The following is a 20,790-nucleotide window of genomic DNA, read 5'->3' as shown; positions in this document are numbered from 1 at the left end:
TTCCATAAGATCATCTCTCAACGTAAATCAAACCAGCTATTTGGCTGACTGAAATAACACCATGCCAATCTCTCTATCTTGATCTTAATACCTTCATTTTGAATGAAGGCATTAATATCAATTTCAAAAGGTGTATTTTTATTCCTCTTTTTAATCAACTTAAGCATGGGTGTGTAAACTTTCTCAACTGTATGCCACTGTATGTATATTGAATATCGCTCTTACAACAGGCACATCACTTCAACAATTGCTGGTCAATTACTTTACAAAGACTATACAAATAATTACATTTTTTTGTGTCTTATCTGTGTGCTTTAATTTAATTTCTATTCCTTCATCATAAACGTGATGACATACAGTATGAATGCAAACAGCCTCATTTAAGTCTGAGTCTAACACTCCTGTGTTTTATCTCCTGTCCAACAGAGAGGGAGGATTCATCCTTCAGTCTTCAGCAGCCTCTTGTGACGTTACCCCATTAGAGCTGGAAATGCTCTTGGTCCTGTGGATCCTTCTCTACAGCTGCTTCATCCTAGCTTAAATGAACTTCTGAGTCCCCCTGCAGTGCACTCTTCTTATCAAGATGTGCTCGTTAGCCCAGTTTCCAGTAACGAGCCAAACAAGGACACTTAAGGCTTTTTTTAAAGCTCTTTATCTGTGTCACAAAATCTACCGCAAGGCAACATTTAATGCTTGTGTTTGCTTTTTGCTGCCAGCTGAAATAAATTGTCATTTGGGCAATAGATAAAACACATAATAGTGTTATCCACGTTATTACATATTTTGCTACTTGGTCTTACAAATCATTTGAGATGGTTTGTAAGGTGTTTCTGCATGATTAAAATGCTCTGTTAATTTGATTTACTTTTCTGCCAGAAATAGTCTTTTCAATTTCAGTCGTCTTTATCGACCACATGGTGGCATTGCAGCATCACTGCAGCGACAATCTCCCATTACATGCTGTCTTCATATCTCTGCCAACTGCTGAGAATCCCGTGTGACTTGCTGTTTAAATAGAAGCTGTATTGACACGGTGAGGTTTGGCTGATAATATTTTAATGAGCACTTTGGCATTTCGCAGACTCTTTATCACTGTATGATAGTAAAAGCTAATCGATCATGCAGGCCTTTGTCGTGACATTTGTGTGACTATTAGGTCTAAATAATAATAATTCATACATTAATCTTTATTTATCTTCTGGTTCTTTCCACAAGATGAAATCAGTCATGTAAATACTGTATTTCAAGGCGCTGTAGACATTTTAGGCACGTGTGTGTGTGTGTGTGTGTGTGTGTGTGTGTGTGTGTGTGTGTGAATGTGTGTGCCACAAAACTAGAGCAACATTCAAGTATGCATCAGTTGCACAAGTGTTCAAAATCCATGTTGACAAGAATGTGTATTAAAGGGGGGAATGAGTATGCCCTGTCCTCACTGCCCCCCACCCCCCACCCCACCCACCACCACCACCACACACACATTGCTGCTGAAATTCTAGGAAATCTAAAAAACATGCCGCCATTGTTTGCTTGGAGCTCAACCCACGGGTCAAAAGCTCAGCTCTGGAGATCAATATACTTTCATCACCACTGCCACCCCCGCACAAAGTCACAGTAACAACACTTCCCCATAGCTGGAGTTTGGCCGGTCTTCTGAGAGATTAGGCTGCGGTGTCTCTGAATCAGGCCAAGCCTGGATGGCGAGAGAAGAAACCATGATGTATAGTTTAGGAACAGAAGCTGAGGCTGGGGTGAAAATCAGAGGGGGAGATACTAAAACCAGTACTGATGTAGAAAATGAGGCAGAGGGTAGGAATATAACAGGGGATGCGTTTCATCCTTGGGGACAGTTTAGTTTATTAGGATTAGCTACAGCAGGGCTGCAGCCATTCTTCCTGGGGTCAGTTAAGAGTGTGGAACAGCCTACATATTGATGTGAAAAACCCTCACTGGACAATGAGAGGTTTTTCCCCAGGCCTCAACACACTGGCCTCTCTCCCTTCAACATTATTCTTATGAGAGTTGCTCAAGGCTGCATGAAGCCAGAAAAGTTCAACCGCTGTGTATAAAATAACCCGCTTCCTCACTATGGGGCCCACAGAGCAGGTGCACTAGAGTTCTACGCTGGCCAAACTGGCAACTTCAGGTTTAGTGCTCCCCTAACTTGAATAGGTATACAATTATTTATTTGTGCGGCTCTTCTAGACCTTCCAAATGTCATAGGACCGAATGTATCAATGTCTGATAGTGAAAGGAGTCATTTTGTGAGGCTGGGAGTGTGACGCTGTTGAAACCCACAGCCCGTGCTTCAAGGAGTTAAACCTCTACCAACTTAGCTAACCAGGCCACACTCGCCAAATAATTCAATGGGAAACAAGTCTTTTTGGGCGTCATAGTGTAATTCCACTGTTGTCTGGCTGCTGTGTCAAATTTTAAAGCCCATCCTGTTCAAAGCTTAGTGCACTTTCTGGTGGCCTGCAATGTACCTGGACTTTGTCACTCTTTATACTACATCATATAAAAAATACGTTGTAATAACATGCAAAATGACTTAAGAAATTGGCGTGTTATTCAAACGCCTTTTGGTGAGTCAAGTAGTAATCATTTGTGAAGCATGTGGTGGTACATATAAGAGTTTGAGTGTGGTCCTTTACAGTATATGCCCTCCATAAAGGGTGTTTGCTAATCCCTGAGTGTACAGTGTATTGATCCATATCATGGCACAGCAGTCACTTGCTTTCTGTTGATTATCGTGACGAATGATGCTGAGTCGATTCTAAATCAGCAATAATTACTGCTCTCCACACATCAGTGAGCGAAGGTCTGCTGTATGGGTTCTACTAGTTGTAACAAGACAACTTAGAGCAAATCTATTAAAACATTGACTGTTTTCACAGGCAGGCAGAAATCCGTTTGCCTCAGTTTCCAACTGAGCAAATCAAACAGTTTAAAACGCCTCTTGAGGAACTCTGGGGTATCATCAATGTTCTCAGACTCAGCTAAAGGTCTCACGAATATCGCAGAAGATGCTGAAACTCATCAAGGTAAGAGACCAACCAAAATATCCTATTTTTCTTTGTCAGAATGGATTGTCATGAATCCACCAAGCATAAGCGTTTGGTTGTGACCCTTTTTTCACATTGGAACTCTCAACTTTCGCTGAATGAACATGCTAAACCATACTTTTTCCCTCATCTCTCTTTCTCTCTCTCTCTTTAAAGGAGCCCTGCCACACGTATCTCATTACTTTGTGGTAATGACGTAAGTTCTACAATGGAATTTAACATTTTTTGTGGAAAAAATGCCTTGTTTACCTTGTTTCAAACCATTCTAGTGTGGTATAGAAAGCCTGCAGGAAGACTCAGCTCGATTTGTGCCAGTTCTCATTAATATTCAACGAGCTAAGCTGCTTGACTCTGATTGGCTAACAGCTAGCCAATGAAAGCCTGGCTATCAGCATCCTTTACCCAGCGCAACTGGGCAAGCTCATGAATAGTAATGAGCTCAGGCAACATGACATCACACTGACCAGCTTTTCTAATTGGCCTGATTTCTCCACTTTTTTTTTTTTCAGTGGCTAGAGCTGACAGAGGAGGTAGCAGTTCATCTTCACATTCACAACATAACACATATGGACCTAACATATTTCAAAAAATGCAAGTAAACCTAAAAAGTCAGGTAAAAATGGTTTTGTGTGGCAGGGCAACTTTAAAGTACATACTCGCACTCTCCTCACTGCCTTTATTCTGTATTCCTCTGCTTACTCACCAATCTTTCTTCATGTGCCATTACTCATGCTCCTTATGAGGCAGTGCTGCAGGTGAAAGAGACCAAGTCAGAAGATAGGGGGGAGACCTGGCACCTCCTCCCCCCCGGAGAGTTACCTTTAACAGACCATTCATGCTCATAATGTATGAAGATCTCACGGAGCTCCTGCTCATCGGGACAATTATCGATCCTACAGAAGTCTAGACTGTCCATTGTTGTGCTTTTATTCTTTTGCTATTGATTTAATACTGCATCCACTTACATTAACTCATTTGTATTTCCCCCAGTAGTATGCCATATCATTCTCAGGAATGAAATGCATCTCCAGCAATTTCACCAAAGTTGCTGAATGTGTTTTGTTCCACCTCCAGTTTTTCCAACCATTACAGGATGATTTACAGGGTATTTCTCAATTTTCACAAAATGATGACAATCCATCCAAATGGCAGTAATTTACCCCTGTTACTGAATCTCTGCTATTGCAAACAACATTAAAACCCTATTCTTTTATTGCAAAAGCATTTTCTCTTTTGTCATTTTTAGTGTTTTCACACTGCAATCAATTTCCTCCTATAACACCTCTTTATCTTCTTACGCAGTTAGCAGAAATTGCTTTGCATCTAGGCCAATCAGGCAAATATAGTGTTACATTTCCACACTGCAGTAGTAGCTGCGGGACGTTAGCTCACTGTTACCTCAGCATCGGGCCGCCTTGTGGAGATGATATTGAGCTCAGATGATGAATAGAGGATAGTTTGATGAAAACGACAACAGATCTATCACAAGTAACAGAAATGTCAGCCTATTAATCAAGAAGGGTTCAAGTGACACCTTGGAAGCCCCATGTTTTTGAGCCAATAGAAACAACGAGTCCTCCACACCATATGATGATACAGGTAGTTTATTTCTGCCCTCTAACATAGCGGTCTTCAAGGTTCTTTTAGGCCAAGGAGCAGGGACCCCCTACTACGCATTGGATAAAATCTAGTTGGATATTGAGCTGGGTCTTCAATAGTGTGTAGCTAAAGCCTTTAAACATAGCTTTTTATGGTGCATACACTGTAAGGCTTTTAAAATAAGAATAATTTTCATATTCATGTTTTAATGTTAAACGTCTATGTAGCACAGTGGATCCTTGAAGCTGAACTGGATCTGTGGAAGGCCCCTTTCCGAATGTTATCGGACTGAATGGATCAAATTCTGATAGTGATGTGAGTTATTTCGCAAGGGTTGTCACGCTCCAAAAAATGCACCCACTGATTGACTTAGACTTAGACATCTTTTTATTGATCCTTTTGGGATAATTCCCACAAGGGAATTGAAATTCCAGCAGCAGATTTCAGCAGCTTACAAAACACTTGAATAGAAAATAAAGAGGAATAAAACACAGTATAGAAAAAACAGTATAAAAATGACAATAACAATAAACGTTTAGTTATAAAAACACCTTTAGCATAAATTAGCAGTTAAGGGCAGTTAGAGTGTCCAGGTATGTATGTTAGTAAATTATTAATTAATTAATTGCACTTCCTTCCTGTTCTGTCCTCTTTACCCTATTTCCTCTGAGGAAATAGGGTATTCTAAACCCTGAACTCCTGGGACCCTCAAGAAACACCCTCCAAGCTAGAACAACTATCAAAATATATTTTAATTTCAGGGCTTTTACTGCATGCACATGTTCCACCTAAACAAGTTCCTTCCCAAGGCGATTTTGCAGCTGCACTTTTGCAAGATGTTTTGTGGACTAGCCAGACCCTCCACCGCAACGTTGTGAAGGGAGGTCTGGCAATGCGAGACTACTGCTGTGGTGATCCTGGTTTTTTTCCTGTTTTATTTTGTAGTATCTCTGTTTCTCCTGTATCGTGTCTTGTTTAAAAACTTCCTGCCTTGCGCCTTTTCCCGCCTTTGCGATTGCCTGCCCTGCCCTGTTGTGTTCCACCAGTTTACCAGTCCTCATGTCACATGTCCCTCGTTACCGCCCTCATCACGCCCTGCATTGTAGCTTCCACATGGTTTTAGCTTTTCAAGTTTCAATTTACCCAGTGTGTTTTGGATTTTCAGTTTATCAGTTTCCAGATGCACCTGCCTAACTCCGGAAACTTTTTGTTGTAAGCCCCTTGTTTAACTTAAATATATCTTCCAACTCTTCCTGCTGCCTTTTCATCTGCCTTCCAAGCCTGCGGTGTTACGGTGTTGTTTTGTAGTTTTGACATGAAGCAGAATAAAGTTTCGTCAAGAAATACTAGCATACAACACAGTGCATGTCTGGACTGTGGGAGGAAACCCACAGGTATGGGGGGGAGCATGCAAACTTTGCACAGAAAGGCCTCAGCCGGCTGACTCAGTAATATTGGTGAATGGCTATATAGGATTCAGAATGCCAGTTCTTGTTATTTTATGGGAAATTGACATAAGCAACCAGTTATTTACTTTCATAACGGAATTCAGTGACATTCAGCATGACTGCAGTCTGAAGGAAGTTTCCCTCCATACAGTGATTCCTGGTGTTTTTCATTTGATTTCTTAAAAGTACGATTTAATTTAACAAGAGGTGTTGTGATTTTTATGACAGACACTTATAGAACAGCCTGTGATTGGCTGCCATGTAGTGCTGAGTGAGTTGTTTTGCATTAGTGAAAATAGTCCGGCCAGATATCTGTTAGCCCAGGACAGAATAGAGGCTGGTCTTGGCCAATGTTTGAACTAACAGTCAGCTGATTGTCCCAGCTCCTGTATATATTGAGGACGTTTTGGGCAGACTGTCTGCAGCAAAGAGGACATTAAAGGTAAGCATGCACACTTTAATGAAACATGCACATTTCTTTAAAACTTCTAAACTTTAGGTGCATTAGATTTGCGTTCATTGGTAAAAATCAGGTTTGAAAGTAACTTTGACTACGTGACATAATTATGTAGTAAATGGTAAGTGTAGAGCTGGTTAGAGGCTAAATCATATCAGTGTGTCCTGTTTTTTTTGGAGGGGGGGTGTTTTAACAGTTCTCAATTTTGTTAACGCAATTGCACAGTTAACTATGAGGACACCTTAAGATGTGTGTGTGTATAGAAATAAAATGATCTAAAGAGAGACCTTCAAAACAAATGAAAATAAACAAGTTTTATTTTAGTTTAGGTTTTGTCTAGGGCACTCTTATGCATAGATGGCAGGTAGAAAAGTCCCAGACACTTATATGCTATGATATACCAACTATCTGTTCAACACTTAGTGTAAAACACTCCTCTGCCATAAAGTTTTCATGGACTAAGGAAAAGGTTACCATATCAATGTAAATGTAAACTTGTCATGTGGCCAACTAACAATACCTTAACTACTCTAATTTAATAAAATACATATCCCTAACCCTTTCCATTTGAAAGCTGTGTAAATTATCAAATACTTACCTGGCAGGGGAGACACCATGATCAATAAGGTGGTTCACCCAGGCCGAGGCTTGGCCATTGCACTCCGGCTGAGCTGTCCTTTGCGAATTCCCCAAATGTGGGAATCTCGACTGTATAATTTGTGGTGGTGGGGGACTGCGTTCACACTGATTTTGGGGGTGGCAGTTGCATAGACCGTAGGAAGTTGGGTTGGGAACCGGAGGGTTGTCGGTTAAAGTCTCCATACGGACCAAAGTACGGAGTGTGGATTGGTAGCTGGAGAGATGCCACTTCACCTCCTGGGCACTGCCAGGTGCCCTTGAGCAAGGCACTGTACCCCCCCCAACCGCTCAGGGCGCTGGTCCAGCCCTGGCAGCCCACTCACTCTGACATCTCTCCATTTGCGCTTGAATAGTTCCTAATCATGTGTGTATTTCAGATTTGTGTGTAGTGATTACTAACAGAGTGTAAATTGTAATTTCCCCACTGGGGATCAATAAACACTTTAGAAAAAAAACAATTTCACCTCTTGTGGTAGAGCCCAACTTACCTCCTGATTTTTTTCCCTGGACAGGCTGTGAAGATGCGTGGGATCTTTGCTAGTTGTGCACTCTCAGCCCTGTTGCTGGCTGCAGCCTGGGCAGACCACCACCACCACCCCCCCGGCTCTGAGCACAGCCATGAGGGAGAGCTGAGCTGCCACAAACTGTCCTCTCCCAATGCTGACTTTGCCTTTGCCCTCTACAAACACCTGAGTACCAACGCTGCTGCCGGAAAAAATGTATTCTTCTCGCCGCTGGGCATCTCCACCGCCCTGTCCATGCTGTCTACAGGGGCCAGTGGTGAGACCCACCGCCAGCTGTTCTCCAGCTTGGGCTACAGTGCTCACACCCAGGCACAGGTCAATGAAGCGTACGAGCATCTCTTCCACATGATGGGACACAGCCAGGAGAGCCAGATACTGGATGTTGGTAACGGCGTGGCCGTGCGCTCCGGCTTCAGTCCTCTGGAGAAGTTCCTGAAGGACGTCAAGCACTACTACTCTGCTGATGTCTTCAACGTCGACTTCACCAAACCCGCCGAGGCTGCGGCTCAGATCAACACCTTCATTGCCAGTAAAACCCAGGACAAGATCAAAGAGATGGTGAAGGACCTGGACGCTGAGATGGCCATGGTGCTGATCAACTATGTCTACTTCAGAGGTAGGACACATGCACATACAGAGACATTATGAAAAGGAAACAGAGCATTTAAACAGATAGCCGGCTGCTTTGATGAGCACAAGAGCATCTACACAGGTTTACAAGCACATGTCCTTGTATAGTTTAAAGAAGGGTGCTACTATGGCTGCAACTAACGATTGTATTTTCAATTAATTGATTCGTTGTCCTATTAGTGACAAATGTCAATCAGTGTTTCCCAAAGTCAAAGGTGTCTTCTTCAAATGTCTTTTTGTCCACAAATTAAAGATATTCAGCGTACTGTCTCAGAACAGTGAAGAAACCAGAAAATATTCACATTTAAGATGCTGAAATCTGAATTTTTACTAATATAGTATAATCATCAAAATAGTGAATAATTTAATAGACAACTAATGGATTAATCGACTAATCTTTGCAGCTCCTAGATACCAGGAATATGTTAAACAAACCAGCCTGAAAGTTAATAAAAAATGCAAGATAACCCATACTGCCACATGTGAAACTACGATCATTTGAGTTGACGTACAGAAAATGACATAACCCCCTCCCCGCTGCCTCGCACAGGACAATGGGAGAAACCCTTCGATGGGAACCAGACGCACAAGGCGGACTTCAATGTGGACGAAACCACCAAGGTCCAGGTGGACATGATGAAGAGGAATGGCCGCTACCAATTCTACCAGGACGCCGACAACCACACTACAGTCGTCATGCTGCCCTACAAGGGCAACACCTCCATGATGATCGTTCTGCCCGATGAAGGCAAGATGAAGGAGGTGGAGGGCTACATCAACAAGGACTATATCAAGCACTGGCATGACTCGCTCTTCAGGAGGTAAGAGAGGAATTTGAGTTACTTTTGAATCATCTTACATGGTTATGATGTGTGTTGTAGATACAGTAACGTTGTGCTCATTTGAGGGATTGTAGGGAATGTGTTTGCGTGTTTTTGGGGCTTTATGCAGAATAAAAGATGGACACACTTTCCATTCACTTAAATGAGTGTCAACTTCTTGACTGGTATTGCATTTGATTTGCTCAATGTGTCCATATTAAGTACAACTGAATTTGACTAAACAAGGTATAAGTCGACTGTATAGTCCAGTGATTGTGACCCTGTTGATCTGTTTATCAGCTCTGTGGATCTGTTCCTGCCAAAGTTTTCCATCTCTGCTGAAGCCGCCCTGGACAGCCCACTCAAAGAAATGGGCATAACCGACGCTTTTGCAAACAACGCTGATTTCTCTGGCATGTCTGACGAGATCAAGCTCAAAGTCTCAAAGGTAGGATCAGCAAACATTCCTCCACATGTTTGGAGTGGGAATGGAAATGGCAGTGTTTTACTTGTTTTTTTTAGCTGCTGCTGTAATAAGGCAATTTCCCCACTGTGGGATGAAGAAAGTATTATCTAATCTAATCTAGTTACTCATGGGGAAATTTCAACAGGGGGCAGTTGTGGCCTAAAGGTTAAAAGCATGCTTGTGACCGGGCAGTCAATCTCAGCGCCTTCCAGGTGGGATTGTGTAACGGTCCGAATGTGATCAGAGTTTTTTTGTTTTTACTCTGAAACTTCCGTGAATAAAAAATATCCAGTAGATTAAACACCCATAACACTTCATAAGTAAATAAGTAAGTAAGATCACAAGTACAACAAAAGTGAATCAAAAATCATAGATATGTCTTTTGCATGCTTAAAAAAGAAAAAAATCACTTGCATTATTTTGGATAAACACCAGCATACAAAGTCACATTCTGCAAATGTTTATCACTTTTCCTCTAAATAAAAGAAAAAATGCATACAGACAGGGACGCAACACTTTGAGAAGGTTTAAGGAACGTTGAATTTGTTTGAAAGGTATGGAGGTGGCAGATAAACGATTGAGTACTGACTAATGTAATGCGAGTTCAAACTGTAAAATGCTGAAGTAACCTTAAATTGAATCAGTCGGGCAGAAATGTATGTGATGTACAAATTGAATATCTTTCAGTTTTGAGTCTTTCTTTTTACTTTGGTTTGTCTGTTTCACCTGTACCTTAGTGCAGATTTAGACGAAAGTACACTTCTGTGCGTCTGGAACTAAACATGTGTCAGAGTAAAAAAATGTTCCCAAAGAGGAGATGTTGCAAAGAGCCTTTGGTAACTACAGTTTTCCCAGACCTACTCCTCTAATTGGACTCCTGCTTCCTCCCCAGGTGTCCCACCAGGCCGTGCTGAGCGTGGATGAAACGGGAACAGAGGCAGCAGCCGTCACCACCATCGAGGTCATGCCCATGAGCATGCCTGAAACGATAAAACTCGACAGACCCTTCATGGTCTTCATCCTGGAGCACTCGACCAGAAGCATCGTCTTCATGGGAAAGATCAGCAACCCCGCAGCCGAGTAAAGATGCTAGGGAAAAGATGAGTTGTTACTTTTTCACACTTTAGTTGGTTTTTGTAGCCAAAGGACGTCAGCTCCTTTTTTACCTCAGCATTTGCAAGCCCTGTCATGTCAGTTTGATGAATAAGATGACAGGATCTATCATGGAGTAACAAATGTCAGTCCATTAATCTGCTTTGCTGTCAACATGACACATTTTATACTATTTGCCATCTGAACCTGGCTTGGTGTATAAATATCAAAATACATAATTGTTTATTGTATCCAGCTGACTGTATGTAATACAGAAAACTAAAATAATCCCTTACACTCATTGGCTATTGCATTTTAACATGAAGTGAAATAAAGACTTTTTTATCTGGGGTTCATAGATCTAATTATTTTCTCAAATGGCTGTGTGTGTATAATGAACTGATGTTCTTTTTATTTAGAAAAGCAAAAATTGTAATGCATATATCCCTCAAATTGATTTGTATCTGTGGTTATTAGCTCATACCCTTGTTTTGTTTTTGTTAAATGCAAGTGTAGTCATATCTTTGACATTCCACTTCCAGAATGTGCCGGTCCCGCAGGAAATTCTGCAGGATGTATTTTTGCCAATGTCAGTCTCCTTCCTCTTCCTTGGTTTTGGAATGTTAATCTTGGATTTATAAGGGCCATCGTTAAGTGCTCCACTCCTCAGATCTCTAAAGGGTAAATCCCACAACTACCCAGACTGAGTTTTCTCTTGAACGGCTGTTCTACAGCGGCTCCTTGCGCAGCAAAGTGCTGCCCATGATGAATGTGATTGGTTTAAAAGGATAGGTGGACTAGCCAGACCCCCCCTCCGCACGGCTGCGTGTGGCTGATCGGGCAAAGTAAGACTAATGAAAGTGTAAAACACATTTTTAGGCCCCTACTGCACCAGCAGTTTTTTACCCGTGTTGTTTACTGGGTTGGGTTGCATCAGTAAAGAGAGCCTTGCCAGAAATCTCATTGGACAGAAGAGGTTGGTCCTCATTAATTTTGAATAGAACTCTCAGCTGACTCGCTTGGATATAGAATGGGGAAGTATCTGCTAAACATTGGCATAGGGAACACTAACAGTAAGCATGGCTGTGAAACAATTGTGGATGTCAATTTTCAAATTCAGGGATGGTAATTTTCTTTTAGCTTTCCCCCTCTACTGTGTCACACAGGACAGGGTGACCCCATTCCTCCCTTTACTTGTAAACACGGCCACAGGCTGTATTAAAAAAATAAAGCAAAGTAGCCACTCTGCCCATTGATTTGTGGACTCTTTGCAACTGAAGATCCTAATTAGCGGGCTCCTTGGTTTTGAAATGACAACCCAACAATTCTCCCTTCTCTTTCCTATCCTGGCATTAAAAAGGGTCTAGAAACAGTGAATAAAACACCTCAGTGACATGTAAAGCGTAGCCAGAGGGTTAAAAAAATGATGGTAAGGCAGACTTCTTGAATTCTAAAGACTGCATATTTATTTAGTGTGACCGAATGAGTTTAAAATGGACACTGTCTTTTACGTTATTAATAGAAAACTTGATAACACATGCTTCTGACAGCATAGCTTACACAATTGAAGGACACTTAACAAGCTAAGTAACCCCAATTACCCTTAAAATGCATCTCTCAAACACAAAAATATCTCTACACATGAGACTCCCATCAGTTGGTTTGGTCCAACGATTCTAGTGTTGTCATCATCCACACCATAAACGCACAGGAAATGCTCGATGGATCGTCCCCGTCACTCCCCGATGTGAGTCGAGTGCAGATTTGAGTCACGCATGCTAAGATTTAAGCGGTTTACGGCATAAAGTGTCATACTGAAATTTGTGAAATAAACTTCTCATTACAAACAATAACAGAAGATGGGAATCATTTCAAAATAGTTTGAACTATTTTGCTTTTTTAGCTAAAAACACCATTCAACTGACAACCTTTGTTGTGTTTGATGCTAACTTATGGCCATTAGTGAGCCAACTTCGTTAAGTAGATCCATTTTTTTACTGTATTGACATTACAGAAGTCTTTTGTTAGCATCTTATGTGCTACTTGTCGCAAAATGACGGATGCAGGCCTCAAATCTGCACTCGACTTACATCAAGGAGTGACACTCCCCGAACATTCCTGACTGTTGGACCAAACCAGGGAACACACAAAAGGTGAGTGTGAAGAAACAAAAACTATTAAAACCTGCAGCTAAATCAAATGTATCGTTAAATATAATGTGTTGTTCTGCTGACAAACCTATACTGTACCACACTAAAATGATTGATGGTTTGCATCACAAGATACACAGGGGAGGGGCAAAAACATAAAAGCTCACACGCAGGCACCGCAGCCTTCTAAACCATTTCTCTTGGTGCTCGATGTGCTCTCTCTGTACACTCACTCTCATTCGAAAATGGCCGGCAAGAAAAGTTTTCTGTCAGCGAAGTTTTGTCACAGCGCCTTTACACTGAAGGTGACATAGAGGAGAATGTGTCCGAGACTGAGAATAATGTTGAGGAAGACCCTGGTTATGAGGCATCCTCCTCTGAAGAAAATGAGACTCTTGGGGTTGACCCTTCTGTTGTCGCTCAACCACCAGCAGACTAATTACCTTCCAAAAATGTAAAATTATTATGGTCCCCCTCCCCACTTGAACAACAGGGTAGACGCAGTGCTGCTAATGGGATTAAAATGATTCCTGGCCCCAACAAATATGCTGTCAGCCATGTCCAAGACATAAAATCAGCATTTGAGCTTTTTATGACACTATCAGTTGAAAAAGATTTATCTGAGATGTCAAATTTAGAGGGAAGTCATGTGTATGTGGACAGCTGGAAAGATGTGGATGTGACAGACCTCCATGCCTACATTGGGTTGCTCATTTTGGCAGGAGTATACAAGTCAAAAGGTCAAAAGGTGACGCAAAAGCAAGCCTTTAGAATACTGACACTGGAAGGGCAATATTTCCAGCCACTGTCTGAAAACATTCAATGTTTTCTCCCGCGTTGTCCGCTTTGATGACAGAGAAATGAGGAAGGGCCGATGGGAGCATGACAAATTGGCAGCAATAATGGATGTATGGGACAAGTGGGTGCAGCGATTAGCCTTTCTCCACAATCCAGGCCCCCACATGACTGTGGCTGAATGTCTGTTTTATTATTTTTTTTGTGGCTGCTGTCCCTACAGACAATATATACCAAGCAAACCAGCCAAATATGGTATTAAAATATGGGCAGCTTCCAGTTTAGGCTGTCAACATTTTCCAATTGCCAGTTTAGGATATCAACATGAAAATTTGGTAGAAGTTTTTTAATTACCAACATTTTCTGGAGGTTTCAAATCCTGGGGTCAAACTGACTCCAAGGATAACAGATGTTAGTAAATTTGAGAAGAACAGGAGGGTTAAGCAACATGAAGAAGTTGCAAGTTCAGTTGTTTTTTTCAGTGGTTGACTGAAGGACGCGGCGTGTGTATGCCGTGTAATGGTGGTGATCCATTTGTCCGTGCTATGCTTCTGTTGCGCCGCGCTCCACTCCATTCCTATGGGTGAAGTCAAAGCATGATGTTGCGTCTCAAAAAGCTGGCCAATGCCAATCTTTATGCAAACAAATCCTTTGAACGTGACGCGACTATCCAGGAGAAGTAGACGAAAATCTTTCAAACTAACCTTTGTCAATCTGAAATGAAGACAGATTTAGCAAATGTATGACCTATTTCTCGCTTAAAATGTTTTCAGAAACACGTTTCAGTGAACTATTTTTGTAAAATATGACATTGTATTCCATCTGAGGTTTGAAATCCTCAATGGGGTAAGGCAGACTTCACGAAGCGTCGCTCATATGGCGCCATTTTAATGCTACCAAGCCCTCATCGGCAGTTAGCATTCCATTGACTCCCATTTGTTTTGGCGCCACTTTGACAGTGAATAACTTTACATCTGAAGTGTTTAAAAACTTTAGTTGTCCATTGTTTATTTCTAAAGAAACGTGACAATGTATAAAAGGTTCCATTTTCTTATACCTCACGTTATGGCTCCAGAGCAGACGTTTCTGTAAAAATAGGCTAACAATTGCGTCATAACCACACGAGTTGCTGTCGCATAGTCAACAAATCACCGTATTGTCAGGAGAAGGACGCAAACAGTTTTGACTTACATCAGCTGTTTAGGTTTAACTACTAATGTTAACTAGCATTTTAGTTAGCAATACTTAGCCTGTCTATATTATCTCCTAACATACACCTACGCTCTCAGTCTCTGCTGATTGGGAATGATCGAGATTTCTCTTGCACAGCTACCAGAAGACTTATAACTTTCAGACAGGTTGCTCACATCACAGCTATGTCGCCAAGCTCAGTTGGAGGCTGCGCAGTAACTATGAATGAGGTTCAGTATGTCTGCCTCCAGTTTTTGGAGTCTTATAGACTAAACATGCATAATGGGGGCATGGGAGTGGAGTCCATAACCGCTTGTTTTCTCTATAAACATTATCCCTACCATCCTACTTATTTTTCTGAAATCTTTCTTCTCTGCTTAGACAACATGTACAAAAATGAATTTATTGAATTTAATTTTATTTTCAATAGAGCTTTGAGCTACTGAGGGTCATTGAGGAGGCCCACTGGCAGTGGGGCAAAAATCAAGAGAGGGAAGAAAAGTGCCCACCTTGCTTGCATCCGGATCCCTTAGCGTTATGGCATAAAGTGGACTCACAACAGTAAACCGTTTCAATCTGAACATGCGCAACTCACATCTGCAATCGACTCACATTGACACAGTGGAAACGCTCTATTGTTTTTTTTGGAGCGCTAAGCTTAACGCTAAGTTACCAGCTATTACTAGCACTAAGCTTGCTAGCTTGGTTTGCAAAGTGAATTTGTAATTCACATTTGCTGTTAGGGTCGTTTTTATAAATAGTTATAGGTCTATAGATTTGGAGCAGATTTAACAGAAATAACAGAAACATTAGCCTGTTCATCTATTTGTAGTCTTTCACTAATCTGCTATTTACCATCAGTCATCTGGACCTGTCTAGGTGTCTGATGTTCTAAATACATCACTATTTATTGTGTCCTATTGTAAATTACGAAGATAGAAGAGGTTGGTGCAAAGCATCTGCTGACTCATTTCAATCCGGAGAGACAAGTGAATGCAGAAAAAAACGTTGATTATTCTGATTACTGCAGATAATGTATTGATTAAATCTCAACAGAAATTCTTGTAATTGAGGAGCGACTGCTTTAAGCAGTAGCAAGATAAGTCTCTCTTATAAGGGGACACATAGGATTGGAAATTGAGTAATCTTTTCTATGAATGTCATTCCCATGCAAAAACAAAACATGTACTGTATGCATGTTTTTAATTAAATGTATTCATACAGTTTTAAATCTACAGAAAGAAAAATCTTCTCTGATGCAAGAATTACATTTATTGGAGTAGTAGGGTGAGTTTTTATTAAATCTACCACAACGATTCTGCTGAAGCCAAAACCTGCGAGGGCAGACTGATTTGCATATACAGTTGATGCAGATATGGAGGAAAACAGTTAGGGCAAGTGCACACATTTCATTGAAATTATTGCATGTGTGCTTTTTTTAAGCCTTGTGTTGTCTTTCCGTCGACTATGCAACTTTTAGTTTTTTTGGGTCAAAATGTACAACTATTTCTTTAAAACTTTTCCCGAGGTTTTGTCTTCTTTCCCCCAACATTTTTGTCGTTTATTTACAATCTTTTAAGCTTTTGTGTCAATTTTTGCAACATTCTTTAATCTTTTTTTGCTTAAATGCTATACAATTGAATAAAACACACACATTTTTCTTATTTTAGTATTTATTTAACTTGTGAAGAGCATTGTATGGAACAATCCACATAGTTTTTCTTCAACATTTTGTTTTGAAAGAAACCCAAATTTCTGATATAGAAACTTTGTAAAATGGGTCAAATTTGACCCGAGGACAATAGGAGGGTTAAAGGTGTGCACCTAGTACCAGAAAGACCAGAAGACAGAGAGATGCGGAATGACCAATGGTGCCACGTGGAGGCCAGGTATGGCATGGCCGCCCACTTGCATGAACAACAGTTCAGTGTCGAAGACAGACTGGTTCAAGTGTGTGTTTGATTGTGTGATGTAGAGGGCTGCTTAGCTGGAGAAATGTTGTGGTACTGGTAAAATAAGTTTTTCCCATACCCTTGGTATAGGTCCGATCAGCAACAAATGTGTCTAATTCTCAGGGACAACTATGCATATCGCATCATAGAAAACACAAAAGCAACTACAAATTTGACAATGGCCATGTTTAGTTAATCTGGGAATGACAGATTTAATGTCCTTTCCCTGCAAAATCTTTGCCCTTAAGCGAGAAGATATGTGTGTTCCAGAAAGGAACGTACAGCCTACCTGGCATACAAGCAGAGGTCAGTGAATGCTGTGTTATAGTAGCACATGTGGTGGACATGGATGGCTTCTGTGATGGAGCCGGAGTATGACACAGCGGGATTTAGGATGCATTAAATGGACTGTTCTTATATAGCGCTTTTTTAGTCTCATCTACTACTCAAAGTGCTTTTACATAATACAGGAACCAATCACCATTGACACACTGTGGCTGAGGCTGCCGTACAAGGTGCCACCTGCTCATTAGAAAAACACTCACACACATTTACACTCCAATGACGCAGCATTGGGGACAACTTGGGATATAGTGTCTTGCCCGCGGACACTTCAACATGTGATTGCAGGGCCAGGGATCAAACCACCAACCTTTCAATTAGCAGGCAACCGCCATACCACTGATCCACAGCCGCAGCACAGTAAATAATGGCGAGGTAGATGTTGAAGTTCTGAAGAGACTGGAGACGAGTATCTATAATAAGATTGTTCCGATGTACCGCAACTACGGACATTTGGGTATTTGCCAAAAACAATATGAGTACTAAATAATACCGTTACAGTTTTGACAACAACTTTGAAGACATGCCTTTTTTGTACCTGATTGCATTTTGACTTTACAAGGTGTACCTGAATGCATATGAAGTCTCATCAGTGCACACATGCTTCAACGAGTAAAAAACAGCCATACTTTACACCTTTTAGCTTTAAAATTTGTAACCGTGTTTAAGCAAGCTATTGGCCAACGGTAGGTTAACGTTTCCTGCTGCCAAGTGTGGTGCTAACTAGTATTACAAGCGGTGATGCATAAAGTAATATTGGGTGCGGTATTGGATTACTTTTATGAGTATGTGTACATGAGCACAGTACCAGACCATCTCTGCACCCCTAATCTGTGTGGTAGTGTATTATCATGACTACATTACTGAAAGGTCTTATCTTAGTCCCTGTTATTCAGTCAGAATCTTTGATTTTTAACTTCTTTACAGTGAATACTTTTATCAAGCAATGCATTCAATGTCTGGAAAAACAGAGAGGTCAATGGCCTTATGTGGTAAAGTTATGGAATGGGGTAAGTACCCATCCTCTGTGTATGAAACAAACGAATTACTGAGAGAGAGTTAGTGGTTTTCTGCAGAAAATACTCAGGTCTTTTGATTAAATAAAGATCTTATATTACAATTATATATCTCGATCTCCCTGAAACATTCATTGATTAGTAGAATCCGAACCACAGGAATCCACCACAATGGCCAGAATGATGTTGATGCAGGGTTGTAAGGGCATTTGGTTGATGAGCAGAGTGATGTTTTTTCTTTTCACCGTTACAGTACTGAATGGTTTAACATGAAGGGACATTAAATTCTGAACTGGCATTCTATATATTATTTTAATGCCAATTTGATAGACATTGTCCAACCCTGGTATCCAGCCAACTTTTGTACACGATGGTTAAAAACCATGGTGCATGTATTGCACTGCTGACATTAACTTGTGTGTTACTGAGCAATTGTTTCAAAATGCAATCCTACTGATTACATGCCATGCTACTACTAATTAATTGCTGTATCTGCTGCAGCTAAGGCATCTCCTAATAAATAAATTACAATGAATGAATTACAATTAGAGCTATTTTTTTTAAAATAACTTAATTCAATTCAATTTTATTTATGATATCAAAATATAAAAACAGTTATCTTGATACACTTTATATAGCTAGTCATGGCTGGACGTAGCAGGAAACAGCAGGGTTCAGCAAAGGGAGAGGAGAGAGCAGGTCAGTGTGTCAAAGGGAGGAAATCCCCCAGCAGTTTAGAACTATAACAGCATAACTAAGAGAGACAGGTTGAGGAGAGGTGCCTGGTCAGGCTAGAACTCTCCCCAACCGGATCGGACTATACTCCCTCTTCTGTTATTATATTATTGATTATGAATAAATGTAATTTATTTAATTCAAAATGAATCTGACGAATATGAAGAGAAGCAGGTGGGCCTAGTGCTCTAGTGGGACAATAAGGCACTAAGAGGTCTTCTAAATATGTTGTGCTGGACCATTTAGAGCTTTGTAGATCATGAGACGGACTTTAAATTCAATATTGGATTTTAACTGGAAGCCAATGCAGAGAAGCTAATACAGTAGAAATATGACTTTTTTTCTTAGTTCTTGTCAGAACATGCGCTGCAGCATTCTAGATCAGCTGGAGAGTCTTAAGGAATTTGAGCATCCTGATAGTAAGGAATTACTCTAGTCCAGCCTGGAAGTAACAAATGCATGGACTAGTTTTTCCGCACCATTTTGAGACAGGATGTTCCTAATTTTGGCAATGTTACAAAGATGAAAAAACGCTGTTAAACCAGCTTAGTGCTATTCCTTTAATGCCAGCTATGGTATGGTCAATAGTGTCAAATGCAGCACTGAGATCTAATAAGACAAGTAAGGAGACAAGTCCTTTGTCTGCAGCAGTTAGAAGGTCGTTAGTAATTTTCACCAGTGCCGTCTCTGTGCTATGATGATTTCTAAATACTGACTGAAAGTCCTCAAGTAAACTGTTGATATGTAGAAAATAACATAACTGATTAACAGCTACCTTCAAGGATCTTGGAGAGGAAGGGAAGATTAGATATAGGTCTATAGTTGGCTAAGACCTCAGGATCAAGGGTGTTTTATTTCAGAAGAGGTTTTATCACAGCTACTTTCAATGGCCGCGGTACATAACCTGTTAATAGAGGCATACTGTTCATATCTAGTAATTGATTGTTAACCATGGGTAAGGCTTCTTTAAGTAGCCTGAGGTCTAAGAGAAAGGTAGATGGCTTAGCTGAAGAGACCTTAAACATTAATGTTTGAAGGTCTATAGAATAAATGCAGTCCAATTATATATTAGGTCTTGTTGTCCTTTCTAGTAGTCCTGCGTTTAAAGGTGAATTGTTAGAAGTTGAGGGCAAAAGGTGATGAATTTTATCTCTAATTCTTATAATTCCATCATTAAAGAAGCTCATAACGTTGTCTCTACTAAGAGCTATAGGAATAGGTGGCTCAATAGAGCTGTGGCTGTCAGCCTGGCTACAGTGCTAAAAAGAAACATTGGGTTGTTCTTATTTTCTTCTATTAGTGAGGAGTAATAGTCTGATCTGGCATTTCTGATGGCCTTCCTGTAGGTTTTCAGACTGTCTTGCCAATCCCTAACCCTAACCCCTAACCCTTCCTTTAATTTAGCTATAGCACTGTCAGATAGGCATCTAGTGTAGAAGCTTTTCTCTAATTTAGTATAGTCAGGTAGTAAGAATTCGAAAAGTATTAAAATATGGTCTGATAATACCGGATTCTGCGGAAATATTATGAAATCCTCAATTTCAACGCCAAATGTCAGCACAAGGTCGAGCGTATGGTTTAAACAGTATATGGCCTTATTCACACTCTGACTGAAACCAATAATGAGTTGAAAGCAGTACGCTGTCAACGTCCACATGGATATTAAAATCACCTACAATAAGTACTTTGTCTGATAAAAACTCAGAAGTCATAGAGAAATTCAGAATACGGACTTGGAGCTAATAACGAATATAATTGGCTGCAATGTTTTCCATGATGGATGTTGAAGATTAAGAACAAGACTTTTATAATTTAGTTTAGGTAAAGGATTAATTAACAGGCTTGAATCATAGATGGCTGCAACTCCCCCC

General features: G+C 40.6%; 3 protein-coding genes, 1 long non-coding RNA gene and 1 other non-coding gene across 11 annotated transcripts in view; 4 read left to right on the top strand and 1 right to left on the bottom strand.

Annotated features, from left to right (window-relative positions):
- clmnb (calmin b) overlaps nucleotides 1-791 on the top strand; it is an 11,029-nt gene extending 10,238 nt beyond the window's left edge. For all 6 annotated transcript variants that reach the window (XM_032542840.1, XM_032542838.1, XM_032542839.1 and 3 more), the window contains one exon: nucleotides 427-791. In XM_032542840.1, coding sequence (XP_032398731.1) covers nucleotides 427-541 — 115 coding nt within the window. In that variant the 3' untranslated portion in view covers nucleotides 542-791. The remainder of the gene's footprint in view (nucleotides 1-426) is intronic.
- A 5,520-nt stretch (nucleotides 792-6,311) lies between these two features.
- LOC116706178 (alpha-1-antitrypsin homolog) lies at nucleotides 6,312-11,018 on the top strand. The gene is made up of 5 exons (XM_032542860.1): nucleotides 6,312-6,551; nucleotides 7,718-8,345; nucleotides 8,910-9,180; nucleotides 9,481-9,628; nucleotides 10,539-11,018. Exons 2-5 carry the CDS (start codon nucleotides 7,727-7,729, stop codon nucleotides 10,728-10,730), a joined length of 1,230 nt encoding a protein of 409 aa, XP_032398751.1. The 5' UTR covers nucleotides 6,312-6,551; nucleotides 7,718-7,726; the 3' UTR covers nucleotides 10,731-11,018.
- LOC116706176 (alpha-1-antitrypsin homolog) overlaps nucleotides 6,447-20,790 on the top strand; it is a 22,106-nt gene continuing 7,762 nt past the window's right edge. The window contains exons 1-2 of one of the 2 annotated variants that reach the window (XM_032542858.1): nucleotides 10,460-10,465; nucleotides 19,909-19,912. The gene's annotated coding sequence lies outside the window, so the exon portion shown is untranslated. Of the gene's footprint in view, nucleotides 6,552-10,459; nucleotides 10,466-19,908; nucleotides 19,913-20,790 lie in introns of those variants that run through there. The other variant, XM_032542857.1, reaches the window with a different exon arrangement.
- Nucleotides 7,157-7,320, top strand: LOC116706876 (U1 spliceosomal RNA). Its single transcript, XR_004336352.1, has one exon. It is a non-coding gene; the product is annotated as a U1 spliceosomal RNA (small nuclear RNA).
- The window catches only part of LOC116706192 (uncharacterized), a 16,760-nt gene continuing 4,909 nt past the window's right edge, over nucleotides 8,940-20,790 (bottom strand). Inside the window, exon 2 of the long non-coding RNA XR_004336165.1 lies at nucleotides 8,940-9,078. This is a non-coding gene — a long non-coding RNA (uncharacterized LOC116706192). The remainder of the gene's footprint in view (nucleotides 9,079-20,790) is intronic.

Source organism: Etheostoma spectabile, chromosome 18 (genome assembly GCF_008692095.1).
Source record: "Etheostoma spectabile isolate EspeVRDwgs_2016 chromosome 18, UIUC_Espe_1.0, whole genome shotgun sequence".
Classification (NCBI taxonomy): Eukaryota; Metazoa; Chordata; class Actinopteri; order Perciformes; family Percidae; genus Etheostoma; species Etheostoma spectabile.
The sequence above is the reverse complement of the archived record's forward strand: the minus strand, read 5'-3'. Positions and strand labels throughout refer to the sequence as shown.